Source organism: Varanus komodoensis, unplaced genomic scaffold (genome assembly GCF_004798865.1).
Source record: "Varanus komodoensis strain SLA01 unplaced genomic scaffold, ASM479886v1 scaffold6_4, whole genome shotgun sequence".
Taxonomy (NCBI): Eukaryota; Metazoa; Chordata; class Lepidosauria; order Squamata; family Varanidae; genus Varanus; species Varanus komodoensis.
In genome coordinates, this window is record NW_025336347.1 from 15,018,007 (window position 1) to 15,044,641 (window position 26,635).

Genomic DNA, 26,635 nt, shown 5'->3' on the forward strand with positions numbered 1-26,635 from the left:
ACGCACTTTTGTTGGCAGGGTGATGTCTCTGCTTTTTAGTATGCTGTCTAGATTTGCCATAGCTTTCCTCCCCAGGAGCAAGCGTCTTTTAAATTCTTGGCTGCAGTCCCCGTCAGCAGTGATCTTGGAGCCCAGGAAAATAAAATCTGTCACTACCTCCATTTCTTCCCCATCTATTTGCCAGGAAGTGAGAGGACCGGATGCCATGATCTTAGTTTTCTTAATATCGAGTTTCAAGCCAACTTTTGCACTCTCCTCCTTCACCCGCATCAAGAAGCTCTTTAGTTCCTCTTCACTTTCTGCCATTAGAGTGGTATCTTCTGCATATCTGAGGTTGTTGATATTTCTCCCAGCAATCTTAATTCCAACTGGTGATTCATCTAGCCCCCGCCTTTCTCATGATGTGCTCTGCATATAAGTTAAATAGGCAGGACGACAGAATACAGGGAGGCAGGGAGAACTCCTTTCTCAATTTTGAACCAATCGGTGGTTCCGTGTCCAGTTCTCACTGTTGCTTCTTGACCTGCATATAGGTTTCTCAAGAGACAAATAAGATGGTCTGGTACTCCCATCTCTTTAAGAACTTGCCACAATTTGTTGTGATCCACACGATCAAAGGTTTTAGCATAGTCAATGAAGCAGAAGTAGATATTCTCCATGATCCAGCGTATGTTGGCAATTTGATCTCTAGTTCCTCTGCCTCTTTGAAATCCTGCCTGTACTTCTGGTAGTTCTCGGTCCACATACTGCTGGAGCCTAGATTGTAGGATTTGAGCATCACTTTGCTAGCATGTGAAATGAGTGCAATGGTGCGGTAGTTTGAACATTCTTTGGCATTGCTCTTCTTTGGGATTGGAATGTAAACTGACCTTTTCTAATCCTGTGGCCACTATTGAGTTTTCCAAATTTGCTGGCATATTGAGTGTAGCACCTTTACTGCATCGTCTTTTAAGATTTTGAATATATTAGAACCTCTGAAAGGGGAAGTCAGAGAAAAACATTTTGTGCACATCACTAGCTGTACATAAGGATTTGTGGAGTGGGACTCAAATCTGAAACCTATTAATATTCACTATTAAATATGAAAAATAAAGAATCCAAAGGGAGAAATTAGTTGCAGGACAGAGTCACATCTAGGAAGACATTTCATTTTTTCCCCTCTCAAAATCCCACAGATATCTTAGAGACTTTGTCAGAATATGCAGATTAGTTTTATGGCTGAGAGAGATTTGGATTTCTCAGACCAAAATCAAACTTTCTCGCAGTCTGTTTCAGCAGAGAAATAATGGAATATAATGAAAGTAATAATTGTTTTTGCATCATATTGCAACAAATAAATAGCAAAACTGAGACAGTGTTAGCTATTTTATGACATAAGGCACAATTCCATACATGCTGTGAACCATGAGAGCTTTGGCTATTTGGCTATTGGATGGTACCAAAATATAGTAAGTAAATGCAGCATTTAGAGAGGGAAAAAAAGTCCTACAATTCCCAGAATGCCCCAGCCAGCCAGCAGTACTTTTTTCTGTGTAACCATACACAGGATTGTACCATTAAGCAACAATCCTATGGCTCTCAGAAAGTTTTTGAGGAACCATAGGGTACTGCAGTTTTCTACACCAGTCTGGAGATAATGCTGCAACCTTGGAGTTGGGAATCAGCACTCTGACCAATTTGTCATCTCCCTCATAGGTTGCACGGGAAAAATGGGAGTCAGTTCTCCAAATCTGGGGAAGCAACCTCAGATGGGGGCAAAGGGGGCATTTCATTGGGGAGGAGAAGAGCCTACAGAAGCTGAGATGTGAGTTAGCCTGAAGTCTCTCCAGGAAGAGTATAAACAAATTGTAAGGAATTACAGGTACAGCATCAGGAAGGCTAAGGCAGGGAATGAACTGAGAATAGCAAGGGATGCTAAGCACAAAAGGAAAGCCTTCTTTAGTTACATCCAGAACAAGAGACATGAGAAAGAAAAGGTTGTCCAGCTACTTAAAGTGAATGGCAGAGTGATAACAAATTACAGGGGAAAGGCAGAGGTGCTCAATTCCTACTTAGCCTCCCACAAGAAAATTTACAACCAAGGGGAAGAACAGGTTGAAAGTGAGACATGGCAGCCCAAGATTGACAGACGAATGGGCAAGAAATACCTAGACAGCATAAACATGTTCAAATTGCTAGGTAATCAGCAAATTATTTTGCTTCTATTCTTGATTTTGATTGTTTTTTCTTCAATTGTGAAATGTTATTGTTTTTATGTGCATATTTAACTATTTAATTATTGTTAATCTGTCAGATTGCTTTGATTTTTGTAAGCTGCCCTGAGATGCTTTTGCATATACGGCGGGGTATAAATCTTTTAAAAAAATCAATCAATCTCCAGGGCCCAATGGACTCCATCCCATAAAAGAGCTAGTGGAGGAACTCTCAGAACCCCTGGCTATTATTTTCAAGAAATCATGGAAAACAGGAGAGGTGCCGGATGACTGGAGAAGGGCTGATGTTGTCCCCATTTTCAAGAAAGGGAAAAAAGATGAAACTGGGAACCAGTCTGTCTGGATGGTATGGACCAGTTAGTCTGACAAAAATTCCTGGAAAAATTCTGCAGCAAATTATTAAAAAATCAGTCTGCAAGCACCTCAAAGAAAATGCAGTGATTAACAGAAGCCATCCAGATTTATCAAAAATAAATCCTGTCAGACTAATTTAATCTCTTTTTTTTTTTTACTGGTAACCTGCCAAATGAACAGAGGGAACACTTTGGACATAATGTACCTGGACTTTAACAAAGCTTTGGACATAGTGTCTCACAACATTCTGATAAGCAAATTAGCAAAAACTGGACTGAATAAAAAAAACTAGATGGATCCAAAATTAGCTGCTAAATTGGACACACAGAGTGCTTATCAACTGCACCTTCTCAAACTGGAAGAAGGTAACTAGTGCCACAGGGTTCAGTCCTAGGCCCACTGCTCTTCAACATCTGTATTAATGATTTAGATGAGGAAGTACAAGGAAAGATATTCATATTTGCAGACAATACAAAATTGGGTGGAACAGCAAACACCTTAGAAGATAGAATGAAGATCCAGGGTGATCTTGATAATTTTGGGCTGAAAGCAACAGAATGAGATTCAATAGGCAGAAGTGCCAGTTCCCTGCCTAGGAAAAATAAACCAAATGCATTGATACAAGATGGGAAATACATGGCTCAACAGAACTGAAAAAGAAAGTAATTGGAATAATTGTGGACAACAGGCTTAAAATGAGCTAACAATGCGATGTAGTTGCCCAAAAGGCAAACACCGTTTTGGGATGCATTAACAGAAGTATTACTTCCAGATCACAAGAGGTAGTAGTTCCTCTATACTCCTCACTAGTCAGACCTCATCTGGAATACTGTGTCAAGTTCTGGGCACCATGATTTAAGGAAGGTGCAGAAAAATTAGAAAGAGTCCAGAGGAGGGCAACAAAAATGATCCAGAGTTTGGAAACACAGCCCTGTGAGGAGAGACTGAGAGAACTGGGCATGTTCAGCCTTGGGAAGAGAAGACTAAGGGGGGACATCATATCCTTCTATAAGTACCTCTTTGAGGTATTTATAGAGGGATATCATCAAGAGGAAGGTTAAGATCTCTTCTCACTGATACCAGAGTATAGGACACGGTTCAAGCTAGGTATCAGGAAAGGTTTTCTCACTGAGCAATACAACAGTGGAACCAGCTGCCTAGAGAGGTCATGGGCTGTACAGAAATTCAAAAAGTAACTGGACAGCCATCTGAGTGGGATGGTGTAACTTGGTGTCCTGCAACAGCAGGGGGTTGGATTCAATGGCCTTCATGGCCCCTTCCAACTCTACTGTTCTGATTCTATCACCTTTTGCCTGATGTTTCTTTAATTAGCTAGATAGATAGATAAAATCATGCGACTGTTCTTTATATAAAGCATGCCACACATTTTTCCTAATAAGTACTATTATATGTAACATTTGCACTATTTTATTCATTCATTGTTAACATGTATAAACACCTTATCTGCTTAAAAGATGGTATACAATAATTTAAAACTATAAAACTTTTGAACAATAAAAGCATTTAAGAGCATTAAAATAGTAAAAACATTACAACTATGTATTTTGAAAGACCAAATTGGAAAGATGTGCATTTACACCCTTTCTTTAGGCAGAGAAAGTGGGATCCAATCAAAGTTCTTGAGAGACTGTATTCCACAGTTTGGGGGCAACGATAAACATTAACAATGTGTTTTTCTGGGATTCTTTTACTTACACATATTAAATTGTAACCAACAGTATTCATAGGCTTAGTGCACCATGAACATGAACATTCCAGAGTCTGATTAAAAAGTCTCAATTTTCTCATATAATTATCTCCTCATTGTCTCTGTCCCTACTATGTACTAGGCTGGTCAACTTGATCATTTCAACCATATCCCATAACTTACAATCCAGCTGTCAATCAACAGGAAAGTGATCCTCTTCCAATTGCAACAAATGGGCATATGAGCAGTTGTTACTATATGAACCATCAGCTCTACATCTTTTATTACTTGTTGTTGTTGCTGTTAGTCGCGAAGTCGTGTCCGACCCATCGCGACCCCATGGACAACATTTCTCCAGGCCCTCCTGTCCTCCACCGTCTCCCGGAGTCCACTCAAGCTCACACCAACTCTTTTCTTACTACAACACATCAAAACTATGAGAGGGTATTCTTATGTCAGGGACAACAGCAAGTACACGTGTCTAGCACAATACTTTAATGTAGCTAATGCTGCTTCTATCTTTATCAAGAAATTCACAGGATCCTGGAAGAGTAAAGATGGAATGGGCCAGTAATGCCCTCAGACCAAACCCCTGCTCACTGCAGGACTCCAACCGTCTATCTGGACAGAAGGTTCTACATCAATCAACAGTTAGCATTTAGGGTGAATCTTACAGAGAAAGAAGTGTGTGTGTGCGTGTTGGGGTATACCATTCATTCTGTAGTTCCATGAAAGAAATGCAGGAGGGAGCTTAATGCTACATTCCCATGGGGGAGGCATGTATGAAATTCATTTTCTTAAGGCAAATCAGAAAGTATTTTACAGCAACTATAAAGACAACATGCGAAAGCATACAAAACAATACCAGCGGAAGTAGCTGGTGGCACTCAGAGCTAGCAGACATCCGCAGTACATCTGGGCTACCAACAGGGGTCCGGCACCGGGAAGCCTATAAAAAGGTGGCCTGCTGAGCAATACTGAAGAAACTTAATGTTAAACAAAAAGACACAGACGGTCTTGGTTCTCTGCAACCTAATAACAAAAACAAGAACGAAAATCCAACATTTTCAGCTTTCTGTTCTGAACAAAGGCAACTCAGTACCAATAAACAAATTTAATGTATCCTTCTTGTAACTTTGCCCATTTTTTAAAGGGTGAGGAAACTCCAGTTTTGCTAAGAAATGCAAACACTTTTCAGTGGCATATGTCACTGCTGAATTAATTCAGTTTGCCTTTTACTAGCTTGGAATTCATCCCAGTAGGAAGGAATTAAAAATACTACAGCATATCTATCGCTTCAGGGAGTCCTACCTAACATGATCACTGACACTTTGAAAGCCATTTCTGCACAAACTGAAGTGTGTGGCTTATTTGTAACAATTGCTTTCCCAAGAAAACCCCATTCAGCAGTTTCCATGCATTTTGGAATCTGGGCCAGGAGAAATATATGAGATTGTTTAGGGTGACTTGGGAAGGAATCATAGGCAAAGGTCAAAATAAGAAAAAGCTATTAGACAAGCATACAAACACGCAGCCTCTCCAACCATCCATTACATGCCCCCCTGTGAACCAACATGTGGTTATTCTCCATAAGTAACGCCATACAGCGTAAGATGTGATAAATGCGCGAAACAACCATCTTGGGAAATAAACACCTGAATGAAAATCTCTTTCTATCATATCTTGACACTGCAAAGTGACAAGGGCAGAGATAAAGTTTCTTTCTCATTTTTCTAACAGTAGATAGAGCCAGAAGCCACAGAATATGACATTATTGGAGTCTAGAATCCCCCCTGCCCTACAGTGAACCAGAGGACGGAGAAAAAGATCAGGATGTGAAATACGTGTTGCTTCCAACACAGTACGAGTCATCGACCATAACAAGGGACATAGAAGTGGTTTAAAAACATATAAACACCAGCTAGCTAAAATGTTTTACTTACAGCAGTGTAACAGGGAGCAGGAGAGTATGTTCTTTTCCATTTAGTTGCAGGTATTTCTCACATCTCCCTCTATATTTCAGTATGCCCTTCTTCTGTTTAGACTGGCAACACATTTTGGACAGTGTCATATTGTGTGTATACAGTCTTGCCAGCAAAATCTGGTCTGATTCTTTTGTTTACCTGCATGAAAACTGAGTGACTGCAGTATCTTATGAGCTGCAGTGCAGAAATATTCAAGAATTACATGAGGTTATAACTTAATCATTCTTGCCACATACAGAGAAAGAAAGAAAGGGGGTGAACCCCACAGAAATGCTTAATTTTCCTAATGAGGTTATCGCCAAAGGCTTTTGCACACCACAAACTTAAATAAATGAATGCATTCAGACTTGGCAACATGGACGTCCTACCCGGAGGCTCAATGCGAGTATCATGTTGCTGGCCATGCCAGTTGACGGGAGGTGGAGCAAAGCGTGAGGGTGAATATGGGAGATGGGTGTGGGGGCTCCAACACAGGCAATGCGGACAAGACATTGCTGGTTTTCATCTTCACACATTTTAGGAAGAATAAAAATTCTACCTAGAATATGGTGGAGCTTTTGCTAACAGAAACTTGAAAATACACTAGTTTTTTTCACATCAACTATAGAAAGTCACTTGGTGATATGAACTTGAGTGGTGTTAAGAAGGTCACGAATAATCGGAGAGCATGAAAACACACTGTAGTTCTTGACATGCAGCTATGTTAACATAATATAATGGAGTTGGTAAAATGTGGCATTAAGTGCGCCCCCTGCCAAATTTCCTGATACAGCAGAGGCAGCAATGGTAAAGCAATTAGTGGTTTGCCACTGAGTTTCCGTGGCAAATGATGGTAGGGGTCTACAAAGGCCAAATTTGGCTTTAAAGGCTTGGCCTTTCAGGCTGCTGTTACAGTGTACCACTATGAAATTTGGCAGCAAATCAACCATTATTTTGCTGCTTCTACTGCTAAAATTATATATATGTATCGTATTTGTGTGTGTGTAGTATTTTTGCCCTACTTTTCAATCCAAAAGACTTCCAGGAAGCTAAACTATCTTTTGTCCCCAACTGCCCAACAATTTCTAAGGGTCCTGGGATCATTCCCTTCACCACTGCACCACACCACTTGGCCACAGAGATAAGTGGCCTTAACCACAGATAAAACTTCAAGATCTTGGATCTGCAACATTTTCCGGAAACTCTTACTTTTACAAGGCAGCAGGCAAATTTGCATTTCCTCTGAGAAATAGCATTTAAAATGTGTCGGCATGGCATGGGCTTACATTGATTCAGATATGTTTTTAGTGTAGGCAACACAGAATTGATAGCTTTATTAAAGAAGCATCAAGTTGGCTGGGATACACCATAACAGTTTAGTGCAGACAATGCTCCAGGCTTGGCATTACAGAAGGAATGTATCTCAACGTGGGAACTTTAATAGCAGAAGGGAATGTAAGGCAGTGATCGACTGTGGGTTGCAGAAGGGAAACATTTCACGAACGCTATCACAAAGGTACCAATGTCCATATGAGAAAATACTTGGGCTTTTGTGGGCACAAAGCATCCATTGATAACAGGACGACTCCAAACAACACAGCTTTCACAAAGAAGCCTCTTCAAACATCCTCCGCAATGGTGGCGGCTCTCTGTGGCCAGTCAAATTCCTGGTCATCAGCTCATCATTTTGTGTGATCGGTCCCCACTGTGGGGTTTGTCTCCACATCACTGTCTACTGTTCCTCACAGGGGCACGTAGCAAAGGACCACGTTGGGCAGTTTCTCAACAGCAGCTTTCTTGTGTGAGGCAGCCTCAAGTGAGTGCTGAGCTGCTCACATTCTCAATTGCCCACATTCTCTCCAACCACTTTAACTGGATGCTTGGAAGAACAGATTTGCAAGTAATACAAGATGTATGACTAGTATTACAAAGGCTAAACATTTTCTTAGCAGAATGAGGAAAAAACGCAATACACAGAACAAAACAGATACAGTGTAAGTATTATTCAAGGTAGACAAGATGGCTGCTGAGGCAAAGACATGAGCCCAAAAAGGAGGGCAATCTGCAACAAAATCCTGAAGTAAGAGAGGTGGAAGAGTGGGAGAACCCTCTGGAAACCTTCTCATTCCATCCTATATACCACACCAGAGATAAGCTTTCTACAACCTGGAGCTGCCTAGATGCTTTAGAGTAAACTCCTAGAACTTGTGAATATTATACAGACTAGCAGGGGCTGATAAGACATGTAGTCCAACAAATCTGAAAGGAACCAGACTGGGGAAACTTGGTCTATAGTATATGTGTGCATGCATGCTTTGAGAAGATAGAATTGGTTGTGGAGGGTGAGAAGCTGCTGAAAAATCCCCAAACACCATAGGGAGGAGAGGCGTCAACCCCAAGACTTGCTTTGGGTGCCATCATTCCAGGAGAGTGATAGTGAGAACCAGACCTTGTACCACTGTGGCCCCTAAATTTTGGAAGGACCCAACCTTAAACACAGGGAGGAGCTAATCTCAGGCTATTCTCCATTAAGCTTTTATGACTATAAAGGCTGTAAGACTATCTTATTCCTGGCATGCATTTGCTTGATTTTACGGGTTTGGGGAACATTCATTATTAAAACTTACTGTTCATTTATGGCTTTACCTTATTGTTCTTTAAACAGTGGATGCTATTCAGAAAACTGGAAAACCATTCTATGGATTTTTTAAAAATAAAATCAAGCAATTTCCATAAAATAGTGTTTGACTTTTCTACAGAAAGAGTGGAAGTTCTGAAAAGGGATGGAAGAAAAATAGCAGTATTTGCACTGGTTCACCATGCAGAGTATCCGGGAAAGCCAGTCTGCCCTCTGCAGGACTATACATATCCATGCAACTCTTCCCCTCATCCATTCTGAACTGCTGTAGGGCTCAACCTAGCGCTGTATAGGATCTGATCGTAAATCCATGGGGATATATGGCAATATATTAACTCCATCTTGTTGGACTATGCTATTTTCCCATGTATCTTCACATATGGTAGTTAACACTAGGGAGAAGTGTGCAGTTCATGGATTGCCTTCAATGAATATTACTGGTTATCCTTAGGTTACTTGAAGAATCAAAACCTATTTTTTAGATTCTGGTTTATTACACAGTTTGTCTGTGTGTACACATGTGAACAACTTGGATTTTATCAGCCCTTTTGAAATTCCCTGGCATGGGGGAAGATGTCAGAAGAAAGAGGTTAGACCAGAGTCAGTATTTCATTTTTGTGAGTGAATGCCATCTGGTCTTTTTACACCATTGATCTTTAAATCAATATATTTGCTCCAAAACCTCTTCTGTGGATACTCCAGATGCAACTTTTTTCCGATTCATCAGCCAAGCAGAATAGTTGAAGAGATGACCTCTCTCCTATACCTCTTTTGAGGAGCCAGACAGAAAGAACTCATTTATCCTGCCATCCATGAATGCACCTCTTACCATGGGTGGCCCATTGACCCTAATGGTTCCTTGGCAGGCTACTACCTTCTAACAGATTTTAAAAACAGAATTGTAGGTTTAAAAAAATCTATATCCAGCCACGCCACAAAAAACTCTTTGTATTATATACTCACAAGTCCACTTACCCTTTTTACAAGATGGCCTTTTCCCTTTGTTTGTTTTTACACATGTGTTTGTACTACATACATACATCCCTACTGTGGACAGTAGATGCACTCTTTTAAAGAAAACGGTGATGGAAAGTCTTGTGGCGTCACGAGTGCTGGCAGATTTAGTATGGCTTAAGCTTACATGGACAAGAGTGTGCTTCATCAGATGCAGCTTCTAAAAGGTTCACGCTTGTAGTTTAGTAGTGCCTGAGAGGAACAGCTAAGAGAACACCTGATAAATTTTGGGTGGAATTCAAGGATCTCTGCCCAAGATGCACATGCACCGAATGCAGGAGAGGGACAGACTGGCAGCAACTTCTGCTGCTCCTGTGCTTATTTTGTGCATTTTATAGAAACAGGCACATTCAGTTGCCTAGAAAAATTGACAGGGAGGGAGAGGGAAGGAGGTTGGGGTGCTAACAGGAATCAGTGTAGGCAGATGGCCCCAGCCTCCTCCTCCCTTGCTCCCAGGACGTCCTTCTTCCTTTCTCCAAGGAGCATAGAGAAGGAGCTGGTGTGGTTCTTTCTCTGCTGGCCACTGAGGTGGGATGGGGCCCTGGCCATCAGAATCCCTCCCTGAAAGTGCTGGGAAGCCATAGGATTGTACCCTTATATATTTTACAGGAACTGCTCTGGCTCAAAAAAATGCAGTGTTAAATAGGCATCAGACAAAAGAGAAAAAGTAGCAGAGAAAAAGGGTTACTCAGACTTCATAAGTAAGTTATTGAGAAGAATCAGACCAGACCAAGCCCATGAGATCCCCGATCAATAAACAAACACTGGGCCACATCTTGTACCCAAACTCACATCTATTTGGAGTGACATGATGACATATGAGTGACCTTGAAAACAGGATACTGGCTTTAAAATGAGCCAATAGATGACAGATGTATTCAGGTTCTCACAAGTAGAATTGTCCACACAGGGAATGAAGCGTTCAACATGAGAGGTCAGTATCAAAACGCTGATATCTTGTCCTCCGAGTAAAAATTGTCTAGGTGTAAAATCCAAATATGGCAACTAAAGTAGGTGCAGTCATAGACCCAGGTCATTATAAAAATCTTCACTTTGAAAATATTGCCATTTGAGCTTGCTAAAGGAAAAGAAGCTGGGATGCAGAACAATTAACAGAGGTTTACCAAATGATGTGAGCAGAACATAGTCGAAATATGTCTGCATCCAGTGTGGTTAAGCAATTCCCTGGGAACAGCTGAGACAATGGGTAGTGCCCAGTCGTGCCTTGGCACTAGTGCTAATCATCTTGCACTAGCAGAAACTGATACTTGGGGGGGGGGGGACCAGGGAAATGCAGCAGCTTGTTGCTAAAACTCATCATACTGCAAACTGACACTTTCTCTCAACTAGCAATTAGCTCTACTGTAGCACAACTCCTGTAACCTTATTGGATACTACCCGTGTTTCCGGAACAGACAAGTGGGGCTTCTTCGAGAGGTGCAGACAACTGCCATGACATGCACGCATTCTCATACACAGTTTCCTTTCTAGTCAGGATTTATGACATTCATGTTGTTTTTCTGATCTGGTTATTAGTCTCCGTACTGGAAAATTAATGTATAAAACCATAATGAGGCTAAAATTTATGATACAATATTACAGTAGCTTAACGTCATCAGCATTTCAAAATATGAGACTTCATATTGACTGTTCGTAAGCTGGCTTATTTGTGAAAGGATTTGCTCAATTGTGTAATGACTAGAAAGCCTCAACATATTTTGCTGGGATGAAAAATGTTGAGCCACTTAAGGGACTGGACCACTCTTTGCCTTCTCAAATCCCCACAAAAATAACTCACCTGGATTAATAGTAATAAATCTGTTATCTTTTGGTAAAGGTGTTGTCGATGCTGTCTCTGGTCTTCTTGGAATTTCTTGAGTATATTGTTCATTTGTGAATGCTGGTGGCACTTGGGTGGAAGAGACTGTTTTGAACTGAGTGTCTGTTTCTGTAACTCCTTCTCCTCTGGGAGTCCTACCTGTAGGGAGAGTATTTTGGCTTTGCTCATGATCAGGTATAGTTTCGTTCCCTCCCTCCTCCATAGTTCTGTTGGGAGCAAGAGTGGTATGTGTGGTTTCACCATTATTCTGTACATCAGCAGTCTCTGTTGCAGCACTTTTTCCTTTCTTTTCTGAATCCTTTTCTCTCTCCTCCTCATGCTCTCTTTCACCATCCTCACTTTCACTTTTGTCATCCTTTTCTCCATCCTCTGCTCCTTCATTGTCTTTTGTGAGAGTAGAATCATTGTCTGGTCCTGGGGAAGATAATGCCTCAGTGGTAGCAACAACTGGCCGTGCCGACTGCTTATTGGTTGAAGCAGATGTTGGGAGACGAGTTGGCCAAACAGTGCTAGGAAAAGAAGAAATCCCACTACTACTAAAACCAAGGCCTGCAAGTAAGGTGCTGGTGACCACAGAGGCCACCGTTGCCTGGCTCCCACTGGAGGAAGGCCCCATTCCAGTTGCCATAGACACAAAGGAAAAGGGGAGGCCTGAGGAAGTCCAAGTGGAAGATCCAGAACTGATGGGAGCCATGTCGGCTGAGGGTGCAGGAGAAGCTGTAGGCTTGAAGAAATCACCAGGGGGAACAAGAGAAGAAAACACAGCAGAAAGAGCATCAGTAGAGGTACCTGACATGCTACCTCGGCTCTTTTTTTTTCCTTTTGATTTCCTTTTCCTTCCAAACACTCCATTCTGCCCATTATTCTGTTTAAATAAGACAAGTATATTTAAACAATTGTAGTTAAATCTAGCTAGCAACACCACACAGATTTACAAGACAGACAACACAGAAGACATAAAACAGCTATATAATGTTTGAAACACTCTTCTGAAAAGATATAGATAGATATTACTTTAACCTGACAGCAATGAATTTCACAGATTCCAGCATTAGCGTCCTTGCCATAATGCAGGTACTTTCCAGCCAAGATTAGGTTCTTCAAAATCAGATTGGTTGCAGTAGGAGAGTTATGCAGCAGATGCTTAAATATTTCCCACTGAAATAAATGGCATTTAGAAAACCAGTTCTGGATGGATAAGCTATGTTTTTTTGTGGAATGTGAAAAACCCTTTTAATTAAGCTGTAATTATGGTGGATTCGTGTTCCATGCTTGTCATTTTTTTCCTACTCCATTCTAGCAAATATGATAAAAAAATGCATAGGATTTACTCTATTTTTCATTGTTTTCACAATGTTTTATTACATTTCCTTTTGTGAGTAATTTTATTATATTTAGTAACTGGATCCACAGCTTGTTAAAAAGCATATGAATTGTGACATCATGCCATTAAGGGTTTTCTCCCAAATGGGACTGAAGTTGCTAACCTTTACTTGTGGAACTGAAGTATTAGTTTCTGTACTAATTTGATATATCCAGATCCTAGTCTTCTCCACTGGGTGAATGGCCCTTCTACATGGATTATACTATAGACCTAAGATTGTGGCAGCACGTCCTTAACTATTTATTTATTTACTGCAGCTTTTCTGACTCAAGGTATCCTGCAATTTAAAACAAAAGCACACAGAATAAAAAGGAAAAGAAATGATAAGGGAACAGGTCCTTTTATTAAGTTTAATATTATTTTATTAGACCTCTAAATGTATTTCCTCCATAGTTTTATTATACTGTAAAACTTGAAGAGTCTATTGTAGAGTCTTCAACAGTAAATTTTACTGTATGTCTAAGTAACACCTGCTGTTTCTATTGTTTAGATTTAGTCTTTTCACCTTTAAAACACCTTGATTTTTCAATGTTTTCAAAAATGGTTGCTATCCAGTTTGATTGTTTTGAAATCAGTGACTAAGATAACGACTATACTAAACTAAACTGAATATTTAGGGAACATCAGGAATCCTTTGGAGACTAGTTTAGATGGCTTTAAAGAAGACAGATTAATAAGGTTAAGGCTAACGATGGCTAGTAGTAATCAAAGTTGTCCTGGTTATGGAGGACCAAGCAACAGAGGCAACTTTTGTCTGCAGGCTTTGCTAATGGACTTCCCAGAGCCTCTCCATTAGTCACTGAGAGAAGCAAGATGCAGAACTAGATAAAAGACTAGGCCATACTTTGGTCTGATTCAGCAGGGCATTTCCAGCATTTTTAGATGACATCTTACACTGTCTACTGGCTTGCTTGCAACCATTTTAAAAAACATTTCAAAAATGGCAATCTATAATTATCTGTCAGGTTGCTATGCACTCACTAGGGACTCAATTATTCTGCTATACTCTATACTAGGAGATACGTAGTAAAGCAGGAAGAAAACTCTAGTGTCAACTGGATGATATCCATAACATCGTATTCTTATTTTGGGTTGATTTAAACTAGAATAAATATTAATGTATCTAATGTAAATTAATGCACAATGAATCCAGTGTCCTTTATAATGGCATAAACATGTACAGAAAGGTTTCTGAACCAGTCTTTTCCCACCATATTTGAGTGTACACAGGTGTGGGCATGTGTGCAACCATATGTAATTTGGACAGAAAGGGGTCCTACAACTGAGTAAGGGGAATGGGGTGGTTCTCCTCCCTTCACTGACTTCATTGCATAGAGATTAGCACCCGCCTGGGGCTCATGAAGTACAGGAACAACCCTGAGATTATTAAGGCAGCAACATCCTTTACTGAGTAATCCATGCTAAATAAGTCGGCAGGAGAGAAAGGAATTTGGGACACGTAATTCATTCCATAGTAGAAAGGGGAGATTTTAAGAACCACAGTGTTCTTTAGAGATTCCTGCCCCAGCAAATCTACATCTTCAAATCTTCTTATTTAAAGCTAATGTTTCACTAACTACAAGTAGGGATTTTCAGTTTCTAGGGTATCTCAGTGATGTTCAACATTGCTTTACTTTTGACTGTGTAAGTTAAAGGAGTTGATCCAAAAGGAACTAAGAAAACAGAATTAAAATGGTGACAATATTTGCTCAACATATTGCATCAGACTCCAGGTTTGCTGGAACATTTCGTTAATGATCTTCTGACATAACTTGTTAACAAATGTTTGCCAAAACCTAATTATTTAACTCACTTAAAAATATCAGCATAGTCCTAGCATTATATGTGGCTTCTCTGAGGTCATTTTGAGTTAAACAACAGCAAAAGACATTTCAGAAGACTGCATCAAAATCTCTGGAATCTCTGAATTCCAATTAGGACTTTTTTCTTTGGAGATTTACTACATTATACTGCCACCTGCTGGAGAAGATGTTGTAAATGCTTTGGTATTAATTTCAGTGACTTAACGCACTTACCACTCCTGTTTTTACTATCCTGGTCCCCTCAAAAATCCGAGTTGTGTTATCTGAAGGAAAAAGAGCAAGGGTAAAAATGTTATGCAAATCAAAAAGTACAAAAACAACAAGCAAACAAAAAACTCTTGCTAAACTCTACTTCAGAATCAAAGATAAAGAAATATAGAACAGAAATTATGGCCATTGTACTAAAGGACACAAAAACTGTTCAGCCTGAGGAAGGAGAAAATGCAAACAAACTGATTTTTAGGAATGAAAATTGGAGCTTAGACAATTTTGTTTTTGTTTTTGCCAGTCTCTTTCCACAAGTTCACATTTTTCCATTACAATTCTATATTACTAAAAGCCCGCAATACCCACTACTAGATTTCAATTGAAGCTGATGGCACCACTGTCAGAAGAACTGCGTATCCACACTGGATTTTACGCTAAGCTTTAAGGGAGCTATCCACGGTTTCAGCACTGTGGGTAACTCCTTTAAAGCTCAGGACAAAGGCTGGATTTGCTACACCGCCCCACTAACACTGGACACAGCAGTCACCACCATTGGTTTTAATTCTTAACTACGCCAGCATTAGCATTCTCTTCCCTCCACTTTTTCTCTCTGGCTCCCTCTTAACAGCATGTTACTTGCAGGGGTGTCAGTTGTCCTCAGTGAGCTAGTGATGGTGGTTATACAGATGCAACACAAATTATAGAAATATAAAATGACTGCTGAAGACCTAGACTGGCCTTCTGCAGGGGCAGCAAGTCACGGTTGGTGGAATTAATGTAAAAGTGAAGTCATCTATCCTGACGTAACTTTCCTGTGCCGGTGCAGCAAGGCCTGCAGCACGAGAAAGGAAAACACTCAGAAGGAAAGAGTCCAGAAAGAAATGCTCCTTCCTGAGGTGCTGATATGATTTAAAACAAGGGCTTCTTCCTCCAGACTAGCTGTGCCATCTCCCTGTACTCTGATAACTGCCTGTTACTTAAAATATAACTGCAAAATCCCTTGCAACATGGTTTATATACAGGAGATGTGAAAACAAAAGTAACGTGAATGAATGTTACTATGTAATTAGACAGGAGTTAGAGATGATGAGAACCAGGCCAGTGTTTCAAGGAACGTGCAGTACATGACAATGACTTCCTTGCTGATTTTCGGTTTGCTCTGCAGACGGACACTTTCTCATTTTTAATATCACAGCTCCATTTGTTATTTTATTTATTGCTCTTACTTATTTATTTGATTTGCAGCCCACCCTTCCACTGGCCAGAATGATGCTCAAAGCATAAATAAAAACCAAGTAATAAAACCAGCAGTACAAACAAAGATTAAAAGAAATTCAGGATGCAGTCCTGCACATCCTGAGACAGAAAACCATCCTGCCTCTTCCAGAATGCCGGCAAAGCTTAACTATTCAAACAACAGTGAAACACACAACATGATGTAAATCCATAGCACTACTTAGATAAATTGGGTACGGTACCCAACAGTTACATTCAGCAAGCAACTGACATGAATCGTAAAAGGATTAGCCACAGAAGTATTCATTCTGCAAGGTTTGCTCTTCCAGAGTTTGCTGTCAGAAGCTGCTCTGTGCCAAATAAGGCAGTTAGATATGGTGGCCATTTTTGGAGAAGGAAACCTTTTGGGAATTATTAGTTTAAGTCAAAAGGCATTTGTGTTCACACCCAACTCCTTCACTGCCTACATTAGACCTTCTCCATTTTCTGCTTCTGCATTTATAACGTAAAGCCATCCCCAACTGTCTGGAGCATCTCTCGGGGTGTGCATCTGAGAGCCAGAAGATGGCACCTGCAATATTCAGAATCCTCAAGGAGAATGAAAACACCAGGCAGATCTAAAAAAAAGGGTTGCTCTCACTGAAAGCATTTATTCATCCACCTATTAGTGAAGCTGTGATTGAGCATCCAAATGCACTGGAACAAATATAGAACCAGAGAGAAGATGGGACAGGGGAACATGAGTGTGTGGAAAACACGTCTTTCCCCTAGTGGCCAAACTGTAAGAGGCTGTATATACTGATAGCGCTCTGGTCGTCAGTGAATGCTTCACCACCATCTGCCCTGTGGCAGGGGCCCAGAAAAGAGAGGCCGGCAAGCAGGCTGGCAGGTTGGCCACCTCCTCAGAACTTGCTCCAGCTGGACTGCCCTTCTTCTTCACAGAGGTACCTGCCATGACCTGCTGTCAGAAGGCTTCTGATGACATTACTCAAAAATATATTGTTGATTGTGGTATTATTTAAGATGATTGATGACATGATTAATATCCTGAAAGGTGGGATGGTAACATCATTTATTTAAATTTAATAGACACCTTGATTAAAAAAAAGAGTCAAGAAATCTTCCCACAAGGGTTAAAAGTTACAACTCATTAAAACAACTGAAAACAGGGGAATCACTATAAAACCTCGCAGAAGGTCCACCATATGTCATTGGATGCCTGGGAGTAAGTTTTTAACCAGGCATCAAAAAGATGACTACGTCAGCAGCCAGTGGACCTCACTGGGGAAGCAAGCAGGAGTCCACCACTAGTAGATGATGATGATGATGATGATGATGATGATGATAATGATGATACCCATTTGCAAAAATAATATTATCCATAATAATAATGGTTGTGTTGGCAGCAGCAGTGAGCGGGCCCAAACTGGCACAAATTGGGGCCAATTTTCCTTTGCCAGCTTGGGACTTGGGTTCACGGAAGGAAATGTTTCGAGAGACTGACATACCATGGATCATGCTAGCAAAGCTTTCTTCATTCAAATTAGGTTTCCACTAACCTTATGTGATTCTAAGTAGATATAAGCACTGTTCCTAAATACACGCCAGCTTGCACACTCCTTTTGTCTACACACTTTCACTCTTTTACAAAAGAACAGGGAAATCACATGGTTTTACCTTGAAAAAGCATTGTCTGGCTAAAATCACTGCGCATGTCATTTCGGCAAACTGCTTGAACTCTGAACAGATAAAGGATGTCAGGTGAGACATGGCTAATGATGGCTTTCTGTTTAAAAAAAATAGATATTATTCAGTTTTATCCCTCACAACACGATACCGAATGATAAGTCTGAAAACATAACGAATATTCAGAATGCATCTTATAGCAGGCGCAACCTTATCTGAGCAGAGAGAAACTCACCCCTTGGATTTGAGTCTATGTGAAGGAATAATGCCAAGGGGCACAGTGGATTTCTGCAACTCTTTGTGCTGGAGTGAATATTACAAATAATATGTTTACCTTGTAAAATAAGCAATGGCTCTCAGATGAAACTGGCAATGAGATGACCTGAAGAAAGATGTCGGCCACCTCTGCCCAATCTCCTCCTGCCATAGGCAAAAGGGAACGGCCATTAAGCACAGGTCTGGAAAGCTGGGGCTGCTGCTGGGAAGTGTGCCTCATGCTTAGCATGCACATCCCCAGTTGCTGGGAGGGATGTGTGATGGCATGGTGCCACCGCTCTGCTCACTGCCCTAATGGGAACAATCTGTATTTATGTGTGTTCTAAAAATGGAACTGACAACACAGCTGAAAAGCTGAAGGATGGCGCAGGAACCTGGAGGCCCACCCTCACCGTGGGATACGGGATCTTCTGTGACCTTCTGACTAGGCTTGCCGCAGTGTGACTTACAAGCTACCAGGGGCTGTTGCAAGAGGCTTACAACATGCTGACACTGGTGTTTCCATCAGGTGCGTGTGCAGCCAAGGTGTACTTCAGCCAGAGACACTAAGATCACAGCTGCTATTGCCATACTTCTTTCGGTGAGAAACCAAACAGCTTTCCTTGATTAAATGTAGATCTGGGGGATGGCAATATAAAATTGGAATGTGTCCCCAAAACTAGTCTTTCAGCTTGTAAAAGAACTGAGGACTCTTTCATTACCTCCTGAAGTTAATATGCAAAAATGCTAGTCAGCAGAAATTATTGTTTTGGGTTCTTGCTCAAGAACATGAAACTTGGTGTTGGACCCAATGGCCTTCATGGCCCCTTCCAACTCTACGATTTTATGAACAAGTTCCTTATTTGAGAGACATATTATTTGCAAGTATTTGCTCCCAAGTTGACTAATCATTTCTGACAAGCTAACATATATGATTGTAATGCCTAACTCAAGTCTTCTAAACCAGGATATTAGCTGGTGCCAGAGACGTCGAAAATGAGATCTCCTCTTTGATTACATCCTACAAGGATTTAACTGGACTTTCAACAGTCTTTGTTAGTATGCTTGACTGCAGGTATGCCCTTCCAAAAGGAAGGTACTTTGAGATGAAGCATCAAGCAGCCTGAAGGGACATGAACTATAAGAATACATGCCAGCATTTCCTTTCCAATAAGGAGTGAATCATATCTGTGGAATACGGAAGACGTTCAGCTTCCATTGCCCTACAAATCTTTAGATATAATTCAAGTAAGTCCCAGAATTAAATCTTTGTCATTCTCCAGAATTGGATCTCCTACTTTGTCTACAAAAATGTCTTTTTCCAACTGTTCTGAAAAGCAGCTTCCTACATGACATTTTAGTGGTTCATGAAGTTTTAAGAGGGATTAATAGGCTCATAGAATCATAGAATAGTAGAGCTGGAAGGGGCCAGAAGGCCATCGGGTCCAAGCCCCTGCTATTGCTGGACACTAAGTTAAACCATCCCATTTAGGATGGAAAGAGTGGATGGGTATCAGGGACTAAGTGGCATAATGGAACCAGAAGGGCCAATGTGTACATTGCAAGATGGATGTGCAGACCAACAGCAAAGGCCTAATGTACCAAAAATGGAGGAATCTAGTCTATCCTACGTGTGACACTGCAAACATTTTGTTCACTGGGAAGAATTATAAAACCTCTCTAAAGATTGCTATAAGAACCAATATGCACAGCTGAGCAATAGTTCTATTCTTTACCATTTAGGTGTTTAGAGACAAGGATGTTTGAGGAATTCATCTGATGTGAATTTCACGCAAACTGACCTGATCTTTACTTTCCAGACTAATGTTATCCTTTGGAGTTTGAGACTCCCCGAATTTTGTGAAGCAGTGCTTGGCTCAAAAAGTCTATCAGACTACTACATATGTGTCGAGAAATGGCTATATTGTGACAATAAATTTCAAAATGTGCTTTTCCCCCAGAAATCACATTAAACTATACATAGATACATATTTAAATGTGACTTTCATCTGGATTAGAAAAAATGGGAGGGAATAGATTTATGAATGAACACAGGCTAAAGTGGCTTGGACTAGAAATAAACAGGTCCAGTCACTTGTATTTCTGGATTATAAGAACTGTTCTTCTATAACTTCTTAGAGCCCCCAATTGGGCAGAAAAGGTCCAATTCACTTTTCCTTCTAGGTGAGGGAGCAATGGCTAGAGGAAAATGCAGAACATGCAGGAGATGACATACGCATGAAGTAGCTGCTTTAAGCACAGAAACAACAAGTGTCCATTTGGGCTGGCGTTCTCTTGTCCCCAGACTAGTGCAGTTGGCTGGGACCCATAACTTCTAACAGCCAATTATTATAGGATTTGTAATACAGAATCGTAAGATAATAGAGTTGGAAGGGGTCAGGAGGCCACCAGGTCCAATCCCCTGCCCAGTGCAAGACTCCAAGTGGAACCATCCCTCTCAGATGGCTGCCCACTTGCCTTCTGAATGCCTCTAGTGTGGGAGAGCCCATGACCTCCCTAGGCTGGGAGCCAAGCAATCAATCCTAAACCAACAAAAATGAATGAAATTGTACAACATTCTTTCCTGGAGAACTGTACCCTATGTTTGCAACTAGATATTTTATCTTGATTAATGTACCCTATTCTTATTCTAATTAAAAGGAGAAAAAACCTCCCTTAAGAGTTAGGAATGATGACAAGTTTGCGATTATAATGCAGCCCTAACCTTGGGCACCTTTCAAAAGATTGCTTTCTGATTTCATGAAGCACATCACTCCCTTGTGTGACCCAGATAACAACTTCTAATGGGGGGAAATTGAAAATATAAATGGAAATTAAGCAAAAGAACCTCAATCTAAAGAAGAATAAGAGACATATTATTCTATAACTGATTGAATGGTACCCAAGGAGTGTGTATTTGCAAAGAAGGAGAAAAGATAACTGTCATTAGAAAATTCACTCATTGCGGCTGCATTTTTATGTGCATATACAATTACTGATTTCATTATTCCAGAAGCTTGCTTTGATTAACAATAAACTGAGCCTTTCAAAATGGAAGATGGCACTTTCATTCTATACACATGGAATTTTAAAGACTTGTATAGTTGTCACTTGCCTCTGGATTGATATTCCAATGAGCATACAAACTGCCTTTACTTATACTTATGCTTCTTGCAAAATCTAACCCACCTCTTCATTGCGCAGACATATATGCTACCGGACAGACAATTGTCTGAAGGCCAAGTCCTACAAATAAGCAGTGTACTAACATGCAAAGAGTCCCTGAATAGCATTAAAATCCTATTCACAGTAGGAACCATCAGTTCCTTTTAGAGAGGTTTTCAAGATTAGACGTGTAGGCTGGCAGCAAAAGCTCTACCTCATCGAATTAATTTGGCCCCCAAGCAGATGAATTTTTACTGCATTAAAAGGAGAGATGTCTGCTTGGCCAATTCTTCTATATTCATGCAAACAATCAGATTCAGATCTTTTGATGTTGTGGAATGGCATGTAGACCCCATCTAACACCATCCATGTTTTAAACGGAATTAAGTGGAAATAATAAAATTTAGCTTAAGCCCCAAATACTTCATATCCCTACCTTCCACTGAGGAAAGACAGAATAAGGCTATCTTAACATTAATGGCAATTTCTGATGCTGTAGTTTTACCAGGTCCTTGTCACTGTCCTTAGTGAAGGTCTTCTCCTTTTCATCTTCATTTTTAGTCCAGCTGTAGGAAATCATATAGTTCATAATGGGAGGGTGATAGATAATTTCAGGTTGATTCCAGGTCACCAGCAAGGCAGTTCTGTTCACTTGCTTCACCTTCATATTAACAGGGGGAGTACTGCAAACTAAGCAAAAGGAAAAGAAGAAACATGAAGCACTTCTAAGGTACAGGAGGAAACAGAAGCTGTAAAAATTAATTTAGAAGCAGAACTGATCTGAGTTGAACCCACTCAAGCATCTAACTTTAATCACAAAGAGGCTGTCCTTACTGCTTTGCTTTCTACCTTTCATCTTGTTTGTGGATTTTTAACCCAGAAACCTGAGCCTCTTAACATCTCAGCCTCATCGTGGAGACAAACTTTCCAAAGATCTCTGTTGGCATTTTTAAAAGATATGTTAACCCCTGAAAAAAAGCATAGTATAGGGTATAGCCAACACACACTGGGGTACTTCAAAGAATAAAACTATATTTTTAATAACTGGAGACTTTGTCATTTTCATCCTTTTGGTTATTTTAGATGTTCTCCAGTTCTATTTGACCCTGAAGGTTCACATAGCCCGTATTACCTAACCTGGTGCCCCACAGATGTTCTGTACTGCAACTCCAAGTCAGCTCTAGATCATTTGGCCACTGGCCAAGCATGTTGGGAGAGGAGTTAAAATCATTTGAAGGACTGCACATTGGGGAAGCTGATAAAAGCCTGTGATATCAGCTATTTTCATCTACATTGCAACCAATCAACAAATCATGGTTTGTTAGCATAGCTGGATTTGCACAACATAACGACCCGGTTCCACAACACATGCCGATACCATACTCAGCCTTGACGTACGGGTTGTCTGCCTTTTGAACCCTGCCTGCCACTGGTTCAAGGTCACCTGGTGAGCTTCATGGCTAAATATGGTTCTGAACTTGAATCTCCTTCCTGCTTAAATGTTTTTCACATTCACTGAATGTTGTGAACAAGTAGGAGGTACTGAGACTGAGCTGGATCTATGGCATGGGCTGGGAGGGGCTTCACATTGCGAACAGCAGAAGTGGAGAGGGACTATGGTGGGAATCAAAGAATTAAAGTTCCCTTTCCCTCAAGGCACGGTCCTAAAAACCCAACTATTTTTAAGATATAAACAGCCACAGCAGGCCAAAGCCCAGTCCTACACTCTAAACACTCCACCTCAGGCATCTTGGACCAAAACAATCAAATACGTCAACAGAGTAGCAACTTCTATTTGCTCCAGGGACTTCAAAGAATGTGGAGTTTAATCAAGTTCTCCCTCCAAGTTTACTTGTTCACATTTTTCATTTTATATAACAAACAAGGCAAAGTATGAATAAATCTGTTTTTTAAAGGAAGCTATTATTCAGTTTTATCACATCCAATGGAAATTATAGCTCTAGAAAATATAAAAAATAACATTAACATTAATGAGAAGCAGCCACAACTTGGAAATGTTTAACACAACTTGTATTATATGCATGTTTACACCAACATACAGCCTTTTGCTAACTAAATTACTATACATAATAATACATCTTAAACTGATAACAAAATAGAATTTCAGCTTGTCAAAAATGTGGATATCCATAAGCTACCCATAAGAAACTAAGGCAAGGGGGGCTTCCTCTTTCTTTGGTGTCAAAGAAATTGTCTTTGCAATTATCTTGTCTTTGCAAATTGTCTAGCAATTAACCCTGCACTGCATAAATGTCTCTTTTGCTGTGGTTCTCAAGAACAACAGTAAGGTGAAGATGGAGGGTTATTTCACTTGTCCACTACTTTGCAGCTGTAAGAGTATGTAAGCCTATCCTTTAAAGGATCATGTGCCCCTTGGGCTAGCAGAAAGTGAATAGTCAAGAAATATGTGAGGGAAATGGGGCTGGCACAGTGATATGCCTGGAACTCACAGCATTTTCATCAAAACCAAAACAAAATCATCATAAGAAAAGAAAGCAGAGCCATATTGGTTCCAAGTGCTAAAAATCTATACAGCAATAGCAACAGATTTCTGAGAATGAAGGAGGAAACAGAGACAGAGTTCATGGTTAAATCACTCCAAATTGATGGAGAAAGCCAAGGGTAAATGTATCCATGTTCCAGAAGACCAGCAAGTTGAATGCAAGTCTTGTGTGTGAGAGAAGCCTTCCCATTTACATAGGCTGAATGAATGCGTTTTTTCTTAAGCAACTGAAGTGTAAAGGCCTTAATGGAAAACACTAGGTGGCACTAATAGGCTACTGATAAAATAGGATGCATTCCCCTGCAATAAAGATGGTTATTTTTAAGATTAAGAAACCGTGATTCATGGACATAACATCAGGACAGGTTCTCAAACCTCCTTGCCAAATTCTAACCCCAGAGTCCCGGAGTAATGCCACATAATGGGCTGGATCTGCTGACAGAGGGAATTCTAGGCTTCTCTCTCCCCCTCCCCGCTGCATTTCAAGAGCTCAAGTCACTTTTCATTGATCCTTGCAACAGCTCTTTAAAGTAGGCCGGTATCCACATTGCCCATGCTCCAGTCAGAGGTTGCACTGCTCAGACACAGAGCTTTTCTACATGAGACATTTATTGTGTACTTGACATTCCCTACTCATGGTTCTTTTCATGTTGGACTGATTCTCCAGTTTTGCTTCTATTTTTTTAAAGAGTATGCTACTTCCCAGCTGTTTTTAGAACAGTGAAAATTGAGGAGCTGCTTTTTTTTTTTTTTTTTTGGTAAATGTGAAGGAAAATGGATTTTCTTACTTAAGTAACGCCATTATTCTGCAATAGCACAGCACCACCTAGAGGTTATACAAATGAAAAGAAGTAAACACAACGCTCTTTGTGTCGAGCTGGAATATCACTTCCGTGACAAAGGTAGAAATAGGTAAGCCTGTGTGGAAAAGCTCCTAGTGTATAATCATGGCCTAGAAGTGCTGCTGTCCCAGGGGAAAAATCGGTCAGGTCTCATACAGTAGCTGAGGATGGACAGAGCGAGAGCTGACAAGGGAGCAGCAGAGCCAAAGGTGGGCAGAATTTGCATGGCTCTTTTCGTTGCAATGCTGCTTCTTCTTTTCCTCTATGTCTTACACATACACACTTCATTTCCAGAGGGTTAGTCTGGAGAGCAGGTGTCAGCAATGGATGACGCTGAAGCTGGAGAGTCTTTGACCTAGTTTTAGCAACTGGATCAGAGACCTGTTCTCCCCTGCAGAGGAAGGCAGGACGCGCTCCAACGGAGCAAAGCTCAGGGAGCCAAGGTTCCGTTTGGATGCCAGGAAGCACTTCCTGACAGTCAGGACCCCGAGGGTGTGGAATGGGCTTCCATGGGAGGTCAGTTGAGGCCCCATTGGTGTGGGTGTTCAAGGATAGGCTGGACATGCACATGGTGGGCATGTCGTGAGCGGAGCCGGCTGGAGCCAGGGGTCAGACTAGATGGCCCGGGAAGCCCTTTCTGACTTGCTGTGTTTCTATGTTTCTATAGCAACCCCAACCAGTTCTTTAAGTGAAGTTTAGGAGCATCTTTAAGCAGGCAAAGATGACATGTTGTGCTGATCCACAATACTGGGGCTACGGGAAATTTGCGCAAAAGGGGAAGTAAAGAGGGCATGATCCTGTGTCTGACTCCTGATCCCTAAACGTGTGCACAGCACATCAGAAGGCCATTGCTTACAGATGTCTGAATTATGCTAAAGGGTTTCATGCCCCCATCTCCTTGTGCCCTTGGCTAATGTTAAGGCTGACAAATTGATTCTGGTTAACCAAAAGTGATTTCAAAATATATTTAGAGAACTATTATCTGAATAATTTTCCACGTCCTTGTAGGTGCATCCTGTATCATTCCCAGAAGTTCTTAGGAATATGGAAGGAACTTTGCCCCCATGGTTATGTGGCTTGGCTCACTGTCTAAGCCAACCAAATTGATTTAGTGGAGTATTTATCATTAACTCATTCGTCTGCATACAGTTATTCATGAACATGGTGCAAGGATGACAAACCAGGGTGGTCAGAGAGGTTGGAGGTGGGGGAGGTCCTTGGCCAATGCCAGCGGAGATCTGGTATAATCAGGCGAGAGAGACTGCTGTTACAGTTTGGATTAGTGGGATGCAGAACTTTTCTGGAAGGAGGACTGAGAGCTGATCTGTAGAAAGAGACTGCTAGAGAGACTGATTTTAAGAGAGAAGAGGCCAAGAGTTTAACCAGCTATTCTGCAAGAGTGCTGTGTGGTGCCAAATACTTTGAGAGAAAAGATGGATGTTGAAGAAAGATTTAAAGGAAACTTGGTATGTAGGCTGCTCCTGCACAAGCCACCATGTTCCTACCCGGATTAGTGGATCATTGCACCCGTGATCCTGGTGATATGAAGTCAATATGTGGTGGAGCTAATTCAGGGGTGGGAAACCAAATTCCTCCCTCCTGGAGTGCCAATCTGGCCTTTGGGGGTCCAACAGATAGCAGTACTCTTTTCCTTGAGCACTGACCATTTGGTGGTTCCTCAACTTTTGTTTTTCCCCATCCCAAAAGGTTGAAACGGCTTTCCCAAGGCCTAGTACTGGCGAAGGTTCCCCTGAGGTTGCAAATATGCCTTGGAGGAGAGAC

At 40.9% G+C, this 26,635-nt stretch overlaps 1 protein-coding gene across 6 annotated transcripts in view; it reads right to left on the reverse strand.

The window, feature by feature from the left end:
* The window catches only part of PTPRG (protein tyrosine phosphatase receptor type G), a 634,931-nt gene that overhangs the window by 105,183 nt on the left and 503,113 nt on the right, over positions 1-26,635 (reverse strand). For 4 of the 6 annotated variants that reach the window (XM_044451808.1, XM_044451807.1, XM_044451809.1 and 1 more), the window contains 4 exons: positions 21,993-22,177; positions 18,059-18,167; positions 15,152-15,201; positions 11,690-12,596 (listed from right to left, as the gene is read on the reverse strand). In XM_044451808.1, the coding sequence (XP_044307743.1) occupies positions 11,690-12,596; positions 15,152-15,201; positions 18,059-18,167; positions 21,993-22,177 (1,251 nt within the window). The remainder of the gene's footprint in view (positions 1-11,689; positions 12,597-15,151; positions 15,202-18,058; positions 18,168-21,992; positions 22,178-26,635) is intronic. The other 2 variants (XM_044451810.1, XM_044451812.1) reach the window with 1 other exon arrangement.